Source organism: Octopus sinensis, linkage group LG2, assembly GCF_006345805.1.
Source record: "Octopus sinensis linkage group LG2, ASM634580v1, whole genome shotgun sequence".
NCBI lineage: Eukaryota > Metazoa > Mollusca > Cephalopoda > Octopoda > Octopodidae > Octopus > Octopus sinensis.
In genome coordinates, this window is record NC_042998.1 from 135,723,947 (window position 1) to 135,735,610 (window position 11,664).

The 11,664-nt window shown below is 34.1% G+C and overlaps 1 protein-coding gene across 7 annotated transcripts in view; it reads right to left on the reverse strand.

The window, feature by feature from the left end:
• Positions 1–5,171: 5,171 nt before the first annotated feature.
• Positions 5,172–11,664, reverse strand: part of LOC115230820 — a 329,692-nt gene continuing 323,199 nt past the window's right edge. For all 7 annotated transcript variants that reach the window (XM_036499562.1, XM_029800948.2, XM_029800954.2 and 4 more), the window contains 2 exons: positions 7,705–7,806; positions 5,172–5,592 (listed from right to left, as the gene is read on the reverse strand). In XM_036499562.1, the coding sequence (XP_036355455.1) occupies positions 5,299–5,592; positions 7,705–7,806 (396 nt within the window). In that variant the 3' untranslated portion in view covers positions 5,172–5,298. The remainder of the gene's footprint in view (positions 5,593–7,704; positions 7,807–11,664) is intronic.

The following is an 11,664-nucleotide window of genomic DNA, read 5'->3' on the forward strand; positions in this document are numbered from 1 at the left end:
CCAAAATCATAAGTAGATGCTAAAATTGTGTGAGGCATGCATAAGGGTTGAAAAATACTGGAAAATGGCTTTTGCAGAGTAATTATATATCAAAATAGAAAACTGGGAAAAGATTTTTGGCACTATTTATTCACCATTACATTTATTATTTGCTAATAGGAGTCACAAAATTTGTACATGTAGGAAAAACGAGTAAGATATCTCCTGATATCCTACTGCTATGGATACCAAATAAAACATGTGTAATGGTGAATAAATTATACCAAAACTTTTTCCAATATCCTGTATATATATATATATACACATATGTATACACACACGTATGTTTCTTTTTAGGAGTATCTTTGTTTAAGATGGTGAGGTTTAGTTTCAGGAAGATTTGGTAGTTGTTTCTAGTGAATTGTTAGTTTGTATAAGGAGATGGTAGTTGTTGCTATTGTCAGTACTAATCAAGCAAGACTAGGTTTTCAAGACATTCCAGCCATGATCATCCAGTGTTTTGAGGAGAATCAAAGATTATATTATCAAATGTGGTAACCCTCCCCACCTCACTATATCAATTGTTTTAATCAGGAAAAAATGCAGTGCCTATGACCCTTTATAGGATCTTTGAAACTGGGCCTATATGCATGCAACAACATTGTTTCTATTAAAGGTGTTCAAGGTGCCAAGTGGTTGTACTAACCAGGCAATGGATTAAGTAAACCATACAAAGATTTGAAATCAAAACAAAAAGAGCTGGAATAAATACTGCAAGGTATCTGGTCCAACACTCTTACATTTCTACTAATCCATCACTCTGGATTGGTTTGTTTTTGTTGACCCCAGAAAAATGAGAGGCAAAGCTGACCTCAGATTTGGACTCTATAGCACAGAGAATTGGAACAAATACCAGAAGGCTCCAATGATTCTATCAATTGATCACCAGCAAGACAGATGATTTGTGGAATATTTTGCTGCTGATATATTGGTTCTCATTGGTTTATCAATATGGAATGCTAATGGAGGACTCAACAGAATTTTATTAATTTTTACAGAATTTCTTTTACCCAATTAAGAGCCAAATGACTGGCAATATGACTGTTATGGTTAAGGCAGTGAGCTGGGAGAATTGTTAGCACACTGGCATTTTGTCTGTCTTCACATTCTGAGTTCAACTTCTGCAAAGTCCACTTTGCCTTTCCTCCTATTGAAGTTAGTAAAGTAAGTACCAGTTGCACACTGGGGTCAAGGTAATCAACTTACCTTCTCCCCACAAAATTGCTGGCCTTATGCCAAAATTTGAAATCAATATGATTGTTATGGTTAAGGTGGCAAGCTAGCAGAAATGTTAGCATGCCAGGCAAAATGTTTAGTAGTATTTTGTTGGTCTTTACATTCTGAGTTCAAATTCCGGCGAGGTCAATTTTGCCTTTCATCCATTCAGGGCCGATACCAGTTGCTTCCCTCACCCCAATAGTTCAGGCCTATAGTAGAAAGGGATATGATTATAATTTCTTGCAATTCCTGACAGCTAACATTCCAAGATAGTTGTTAGCTATGAGGTAGGATACTGCATCGTTCAAAAAATCTTATGCTTCCCAAAATTCACCAACACTACAGCTAAAATGCCTATACACCCTTTGTTTTTTTGATTTTTATCCTGAGAACCACAGATGTACTTTTAGCTTTCACTACTGTCTTTCTTTACTTGATTTGTTGCTGCTTTCTGTCTTCTCTTTCACACTTTTTTGATGAGTTGTAATGCACCTGACCAATGTATACAGTAAGCTCATTATTAATTTATTATTACACTTAGTTATACCAGTGATTGCTAGCCTGTGTCTCATGAAATTGTTCAAATTTAGAATATTTCATCTCTGATTTTTCAATAATGCATTATAAAATTAAGAAAAAAATTACTTATTCTATCAACATCTGTTTACTCTCACACACAAACTAAAAAACATTTCCAGGCAAAATTCTGGTTTAAATACCCCTTATATACTGTCATAACTTTTTCATTTTTTAGAATTTTCAGAAAAGTTTTGCAAATTTGTGTTCTACACACAGGAATTCATATGGTTATGCCAAAAATTTTTTTTAAAGTGTGTGATTTAAGGAAGATTTAGCTGTTGTTTTTAGTATATCCCATGATCACCTGGTATGACCTGTTACATGATGTGCTTCAATCCAGAATCTATAATAGGCTGTGCATATGCACGGACATTTTATACCTTTTGAATTTGAATTTCATAAGTTATTTTAAAATTATATACAGAAACAAATGAAAGATTCAGACTATCTATGTGTGTGTGTGTGTGTGTGTATGTGGAATTTTTTAAAATGAATTAAATCATAATTTTGTTCATTTACATTTTATTTAACAACTATATGTGGTTTAACTTGGAACGAAGCATGTTTATATTGTGTCATCTTGTTATATAGATCTAGAAAATTCATAAAGATCAGATACAAAAAATAATAAATACACAATATAGTGAAAAAGTATTTCTTTTTGCATCTGATATTTGTTACAGATCTTCAATAAGAATGAAGCTGTATCCCTTAATTTGCAATTTCTATATATGAAGAATAAGAAAAAATCTTGCAAAACAAAGTATATTTTAATGAGATGCCTCTTGAAATCACCTGATGAGACACATCTACACTGAGGGATACACCTAAATCAGTTGTATAGTATCCCACCTGCAATGGATCGATGCTAGATGAGTTGAAACAATTATAGGGATCAATAAAAATTCTCGTATCTTTCATCTTCCATCTATTACATTCTATTTAACAACTATATGTGAAAAGAAGCATGTTTATATTGTGCTGTCTCATTTTTAGAGAAACAAAAGTGTGCCACTGAGTTACACGGTTGACTAAATGGTGGTGGTCAGTGATTAGCAAAGGACAGAGATAACTGGAGATCACTCACTGTAGACCTACCCAACCCACACTAACAGTTATAAATAAGAAGCAGAGGGTTAATAGTACAAGTGTGTGTGGGTGTGTGTCACACATGGTACTCTCTCACAAATTTTTTTCTCCCTTACTCTTTCATGTTATATCTGTCTCTCTTTCTCTGTGTGTGTGTATGTGTGTGTATGCGCACGCATGCATGAGCATAGTGAAGACAAGTAAGCTTCAGTGTTTGAATACATACCTGCCTGCGCATGCATGCACACACACACACACACACACACATTAACTTCAAGACCTTGTTATCTTAAATTTTGCAAAGCATTTTGCTCTGTTTTTGAGTTATTCAGTTGTTATTCTTAAATTAGCTTTAAAGAATAGACTTAACACACACATCTGTTTGTGTGTATATATATATATATATATATATATATATAATATATATATAATTAGAGAGAGAGAGAGAGAGAGAGAGAGAGAGAGAGAGGAGAGAGAGAGAGAGAGAGAGAACTACTTAAATATCTGTATTGATATATAAACAGCATAAAATGTATACATAGTAATTAAAAACCCAATAACACATTGTTAAACTTCAAAACACTGTTACAATGCAGTAAATCCTAGTGGAATATATTTGCATGTTTCTATAGAATCAGCTAAAAAAAAGTTGAGAGCAACATAATTAGAATAAAAATCAGAAAGGCATAAATTTCATGTAGCTGTTTCAATAGAGTAAAAACATTATCATTTATATAATTGTGTACTGAATATACATAATTAGTTAATTCAAAAATGATGGGTTAACCATTTCTCCAGGAGAATCATTAGCTTATCACTTTTAAATTTATTATGCTAATTATGTAATTATATATACAATAATGTTTTTACTCTATTGAAACAGCTGTAGAGCACAATTAACTTATGAATTATATGTGAAATGAGTGTGAGAGAATATGAGATGATGTAAGATGGCAGAGAGAGAGAGAGAGAGAAACAAAAAGATATATGTGTGTATGTGAGAGAGAAGGTACGCATGTAGAGAGGAGTATGGAGAGATATGAACCAATGTTATTGTATTCATGTGAGATATTCACAGCCATTACATAAGGATATTTCATGCTTCACATAGACACCAGGATCAGCAGGATAACTTATGATCTGATGAAGATGAAGATAATGAAGGATTATTAGCGAGCTTTCCATAAATTACACCCACGAAATCAAGACAAGCTTCATATAAGAAGCTTCTCTGACACACAAACTGCAATAACAGTGAAATTATTAAAACTAAATGGCAAACAACTGCAATCGGAAATCAATTAGTTGAAATGAGAAATTAATTATTGTATTGAATTATTGATAATTTTATACTGTTTTCAACAGCAACAACAATTACAACAATCACAAAATGGACAACATGATATTTTTTACTAAAAAGAAAAGAAAAGCTCCTCCAAGAACATGTTGACTAATTATCACAGGTATACTGATTCCTTGGTTGTCTCAGCAATAGAATCAGATAAAATTGAGATTAGAGAGAGACATAGGCATGGAGACGTCACATAAAATAAATTTTAGATGGCATGGAGTTAAAAATTCAGGTGGATTTAAGTGGATTTGATCAGCTTTTTGCATTTAACAAAAGATTAGTTGAATAAAATAAATATATAAATAAAGCACAACAATATTTGGGTTTCTTTCCTTTTTTTTTCCACTTTTTTCTTTTAGATTTAAATGTCAAAATGATGACAGTATTTGGTTTAGTCTAATATATTTTCCGTAGACAGTAAAACAATTTATGACTGACATATCATGCACACATACATACATGTACATATATGCATACATACATACACACACATATGCATACATATATGCACACTCATAAACATACAAAGTTGATTAGTCAGAAAACGGCCATTATTTAAAAAGCTGGTTAACTGTTGTTAGTGACAATGTTTTAAGGAAATTAGCATGATCTAAGGAATAAGGCATTGGTCAACTGTAGCTGAAGAAGCAGGTTCAATGTTGGCTAGCAGCTGGTGGAGGAATAATTTCATTAACTAATGTTGTCTAATTATGAAATTGTGTGCAGTAAAAAACATTCAGTGAAAAAACAAACAAACAAAACAAACAGAAAACAAAAATACATCATTAGTTCACTACTCATATATCTATAACAATATTTCTCAAAAACTTCATCCAATGTATCATGGATGGGATGAAGGGTAGGGAAGGAGTAAAATAAAAATAAAATGCAAAAATAAAACCTTTTAAGGACTTCCAGAAAATAATATCAGGCACGTCCTGCGTTTTATTTAATAAGTTATGAAAATAATAAATGATATTACATATCATCACTACTATAGACTCTGCTTTAGTCATTTGCAGCTATACTACAAATTCATCTTCCCCAAGTTTAATAGACTCTAGATTCTTTTCCCAGTCATCATAATATTGCCGATGTTCAGTTCGGTTAGGAGAGGGTCCTAACCAAGACGACGAGTGATTTGATGGTGTAGAAGAAGAAGAAGAGAGGAGATTGGGAGCAGAGTTTCTTTCTCGATTCACTTTCTCTTTATGATCTAATTCAGTCAATAGCAGTTTAATACGTTCCTTCAAGGTTTGGATATCCTCTGCAGCAGAAATATTGGAACAACTGGACAAACTCCGACAGCCAATAGCCTAAAACAAAAAAGATTTAAAAAAATATTGATCGGGTAGAAAACAAGATATCATAAATTGAGTTGTTTTTTTTAATAAATAATATTGAATTTTAACAAAATCACAATGATTCAAATATTGGGGAAGAGCTTATACATTATTAAATTTGACAACAGTTGTTATCAGCCACTCTCAAAAGGACAAAAGTTAAGCCAGTCACCATGGGATTTGAACTTAGACATCAAGCTTTCTTAACCCTTTCATTACCAAACCGCCCCAAAAAATTTTGGTTCATGTGACCAAGCGGCCTGTAATCACCTATTCATATTTAAATGAGAATATCAGAGCAAATCTCGTTAGTACATTCGTGAAAACACATGATTATACTTCGTAAACAGTTCATCTATAGTTCTGTACAACGATCAACGTGTAATTTTAATTCTGTGAATTTTGGGAGATTTTTTTCCCCATTTCTTCCTGTTGTGTTTTCAAAATTTGTAATTCTGACAAAAAAATGGATACGAATTTCATTCTGTCAAGCAGTGAGTCAGAATTCGAAGGGTTTTCCACTGAAGACCCTGATAAATCTAACTCTATGACTGACAAACAAAAAAGCACGTGGTATTTGATAATGAATCTGATGTTTCATTTTCCGAAAGTGAAAGCAGTGAATCCGAGAGCTCTGACAGTGATAAAGAAAATGAATTGGCGCCCGAATGGAGTGAAAATTTAAAAACTGTTTCTTTCAATGATTTTTCTGAAGAAACTGGACCAAGTCACAGTCTTTCCCAGGAGAGTAAAGCCTTAGACTATTTCTTTTTACTTTTTCTAATGAGCCTATTTGAAACCATTACGGCGGAAACAAACCGTTACGCTGAATGTAAACAAAGCGAAAAAAAGGATAGTTTGTGGTTTCCCACAACCTTAAATGAAATTAAGGCCTATTTTGCCATAAATATTATATGGGTATCAGAAAGTTACCCAGAATAACAAATTACTGGAGTAGCGATGAGCCCTTAGGAGACGAATATGTATCAAGTATAATGATGAGGACATGAGTTTTGAAATTGACTGAGTATTTGCATGTAAGAGACATGAGCAGTACACCAATACGTGGAGAACCAGGCTTTGATCCCTTATTTAAAATAAGACTCCTTATTGACTGTGTTCAAAACACATATAAAACTGTTTATAAACCGGGGAGATGTTTATCAATTGATGAGGGTATGGTGGGTTATAAAGGCCGAGTACGTTTTCGACAGTATATGCCAGGAAAGCCCATAAAATGGGGATCAAAGTTTGGAAGATTTGCGAATCGAATACTGGGTACTGCTCTGGATTTGAATTTTATACTGGCAAAAGAGACAATCATGTAAGTCAGCATGGCCTAGGGTACGATGTGGTCTGGAATTCATCACTTCCATACCATAACCAGGGCCGTATATTATTTTTTGACCGATTTTTCAGTTCGGTCAAACTTGTGGAGAATTTAGATACTGTGACAACACATACATGTGCTACAGTGATCGCTAGTAGAAAAGGACTGCCGTTGGATATAAAAAAAGCAAATTTAAAAAAAAAAGGTGAAATAATTCAACGGCAGAAAGGAAATTTGCTAGCAACTGCATACAGAGATAAGAGGCAGATCAATTTTCTGTCTACCCGTGCACGGCCACATGTGGATGAAAATGGCACGCCATTTGTGAACCTTGATTATAACAAGTACATGGGCGATATATATATATTATATATATCACACATACACATGACAGTCTTCTATATGGTTTTCACCTATCAGATTCGCTCACAAGGCATTGCCTGGCCTGGAGCTTTAATAGAAGACACTTGCTCAAAGTGCTGCTCAATGGAACTGAACCTGAAACCAATTGGTTGCAAAGTAAAGCTTTTTAACCGCACAATCATGTTTATTTATTTATTTATTTAATAGATTTACTATCACTTATCATACAGTTTGTTTTAAAACACATCAAGCTTCCCAAGAGCAAAGAAGCTTGATTTATCTTGAATAATTACTTAAAACATCTGAGACACACAAGGTTTTTTAAATTCTTTTTGTTTATTCCCTTTTCATCTTTGAATTCTGTTACACAATTAAAGAAGCTGCCAACCAACCTGTTTTGGATGAGCTAGAATTAGCTGCAATGAATCGGTGACATTGTCAATTATCTTCTGGATAGCTTTGATACTTTCATCAAGGACAACTATCCCATTTACCTGAAACAGGAAACACAACATAAACAGGAAATATTAGCATTTTCTACTTTAATAGAAATCAAGTCGACATATAAACGGAAGTAATACAATGGAGATGAAAGAAGAGTGGAAACAAACAAACAAACAAAACAACTTATTTTAAGAAGTTATTGATGGCATGTTTCATATATAAAGAAATGACATAATCAAGATTGGACAGGAAACTTGTTCTGAAAAATTGATGGAAAATACAGTCCACATAGTTGTAATTAAGAACAACGGAAAGCACAATTTTTTGTTGTGTTTAGATTGCTGCTGCTCCACTCCCTTGTTCTCCCCCACTTCCTCCACTACCACCTACTTTCCCATGCTTGTATGCTGGGAGAAGAGTTTTCCTATGACTGAATGCCCTCTCTATTGTCAACTTCCTCTTGTTTCAAAGTGAAGTAACAATCTTCCAATGTATCAAACAACAAACAGCCCTTGGGGGTATCCTTATAAGATTTTGTTGTTAAAATTTATGCGCAATAAACTGCTTATATTTCTACAGTACACAAAATATTTAAACGTTTTTGTATACAATTCCTTATTAATATTTAATCATAAAAATATAATAGGAGTTTTTAGACACAGAATACCTATGAGGGTCCCTTGTCAAAAAATTGGTTGAGAATCACAGTTATATATGGAGAACTCTGCACTGTATTATTCAATCAATATAATATAATGTTGTATTAACTGACCACTAATATATATTATCATTATTACTACTGTTGTTAAGGCTGTGAGCTGGCAGAATTGTTAGCAGGCAAAATGCTTAGTGGCATTTCATCTGTCTTTACGTTCTGAGTTCAAATTCTGTCGAGGTCAACTTTGCCTTTCATCCTTTCAGGGTCGATAAAATAAGTACCAGTTGAGCACTGGGGTCAATGTAATTAACTAGTCCACTCCCCTCAAATTTCAGGCCTTGTGCCATTAGTAAAAAGGGTTATTACTACTATTGTTATTGTTATATTTATCATTATTTACCATTGTTAATACAGCAAGCTGGCAGAAATATTAATGCACTGGGGAAAATGTTTAACAGCATGTGTTTTCAAACAACTCTCTCTCCTGTGAAGCTCATCTATTTCATTCCCTCCAGTCCCACCACTACTTGTACTTTATTTTATCACCTACCCCTACTTTTGCCCACTTCTACTATTACCAATCACTGCCATCTACTTCACTCCAAAATAACCTTGTTTTTCTATCATACTTGCTCATTACACCCATCTATCCTTTACCTTTGACCACCCCTGTTATTTTCAATTACTCCCCTCTCGGTCCCCACCCCCTACATACTCCTACCTTCTTCCTATCATACACTTGTTCCTTCAGATAGTATGTCCTTCGATTTTTTTGATGTATCATTTGATGGAGATTTGGCTGTTGTTTCTATTAGGTGGAGTAACTGTGAAGCTGAGTGACAAAAGTGGTAGGACATCATGACAAACTATCAAACCATGCAATCCTTGCCAGAGTGGAAAGCAGATGCAAAATGAAAATGAATGACATGAATTGCAATTCATTTTTAAAAATAAGCCTCTTAAGTTTAATTATCTCCCCTTAAACCCACTTCCTGTTTTACCCATGCAAAACAATTATAAAGGGTAGAAAGTAAGGTGGATGTTATTTTTTTTTATTTTTACATCATTAAATTTAAGCTATAATTTGTAAGAGGAAGCCCAGTCCACATAATGATACAGGTGTATTTATATTACAATATTTTCATATATTGGTAACCTGTTTATAAGAATTGGTGATAATAGTGGAGATGGTGGAAGTGGTGGAGGATGTTATTACTGGCGGTTATATTTACAGCAATCAGTATTATCACTTCCATACACCAAGACCAAGTATTCACTGCCACCACCACCACCACCACTATCACCAACCTTATTATTATTATTATTATTATTATTATTATCATCATAAAGGATGATAAATTAAGTACCAGTCAAGTACTGGAGTCGATAAAATCAATTGTGTCCCTCCCTACAAAAATCCAAGCCTTGTGCCTACAGTAAAAAGGATTATTATTACTATTATTACCCACTGCCCCAAAATTGCTGGCCTTATGCCAAAATTTGAAACCATTAATTATTATCATTACTGAATAAGAGAGCAGTGCATGCCATCAACGTGACGCTGGGGTACAAACATACGAAGTCCAATACACCCATTATGATTACCTATCTGATAAGGGTACATCCAGCACATGCATCACAACAAAATGTGCTAGACATGGTGATCTCATATCAAGATAAACTGTGCATGACTTTGCAGGTGGAGCCCAGTTAGAATTTTCTTCAGGTCAAGTGGCCCAACCAACTCAAGAGGTCCCTGAATAAGGTTTGTTTAAGGATGTTTCCAGAGATGAATTATTCAAATCCCAAAGAATTCTTTGCAACACATGGTTATGATGCTCCCTCACTACTTCTGCTCATGATCAGAAATGCACATATTGTCAGCCACTAAGGGACATGCTCAAATGGTTAATGTCAAACAAGTGAGGTATTGAGCAGAATATTTGCTGTAGCCCATCTTTCACACTAAGACAAAACACGTAAATGGCAGCACTCCTAATCTGTTAAAATCAGGAGCTACTACCTGTGGCATTTATTATTATCATTATATTTAAACTCCCACACTTTATGTCTGTCTTTGTATTGTCACGTTCATCCTTTGTTGTGGAGGCAAATAATAGAAACCATTATTATCATTATCATGATGATCATCATTATTATTACTATTATTTCCCATTTGATTTGTATTCTATTTCATCTTCTGACTGGGTCTCAACCAGAGACTTAAGGTATGTACATATTAGATGGAGAGAAACTTCCTGAGAATGTGGGCAGTTGATGTCAACACAATTTTTTGAGTTTCATAGATGGCTGGTTTCCAAGAGATCTGGTCAAAAAATTTGTCACTACCTTTTTTGATCATTCCCAGGGCACCTACAATAACAGGGAAGGTTTTGGTTTATAATAGTCACATCTTAGACATCTCAATCTCAGGATCCTTATATTTCAACAGCTTTTTAAATTCCTTTGCTGAGATGTTTCTATCATTAGGCACTGTCATATCAATTAACAGGCATGTTTTTCAACTTAGGTCTTTGATGATGATGATGATAATGTGTGGTCTGTTATCATTTATTTGTCTGTTTGTATGTATTCTATAATCCCACAGGATGGTAACATTCTCTCTCTCAGAGATTGGCTCAGGATGGTGTTCATACCAATTCTTAGGGTGTGGGATATCATAGTGACAGCATATGTTCCAGTGTAAGTATTGGCCAACTTGATCATACCTGGTTTTATATTCTGTAGGGGCAAGAACTGACTGCCTTTGCTTTAATTTATACAAGCTGTACCCAAGTCTCAACCTAAGATGTCAAGAGACAAGTTTTTGCATCTAAAGATGCAAACAGGTGAGGTTTATGAAAAAAGCTGATGTCTGCATGTAAAGAAAAAAATCTCTTTATAAAATTTATTATTATTATTATTATTATTATTATTTTTATTCTGGCAGAACCGTTAGCATGCCAAACAAAATGCTAAACAACATCTCAATCATCATGTTCTGACTTCAAGTTTCAATAAAAGTTAAGTACTGGGGTTGATGTAATTGACTGGCCCCTCCCCAAATTTTCAGGCTGTGTACCTACAGTATAAAGGATTATTATTATTATTATTAGCCAAGGTCAACTTTGCTTTTCATATTTTTGGGGTCAATAAAAAAAATACTAGCTGTACACTGGGGTCAATGTAATTGATTAACATCCACCCTAAAACTGCTAGCCCTGTACCAAAATTTGAAACCACCACCATC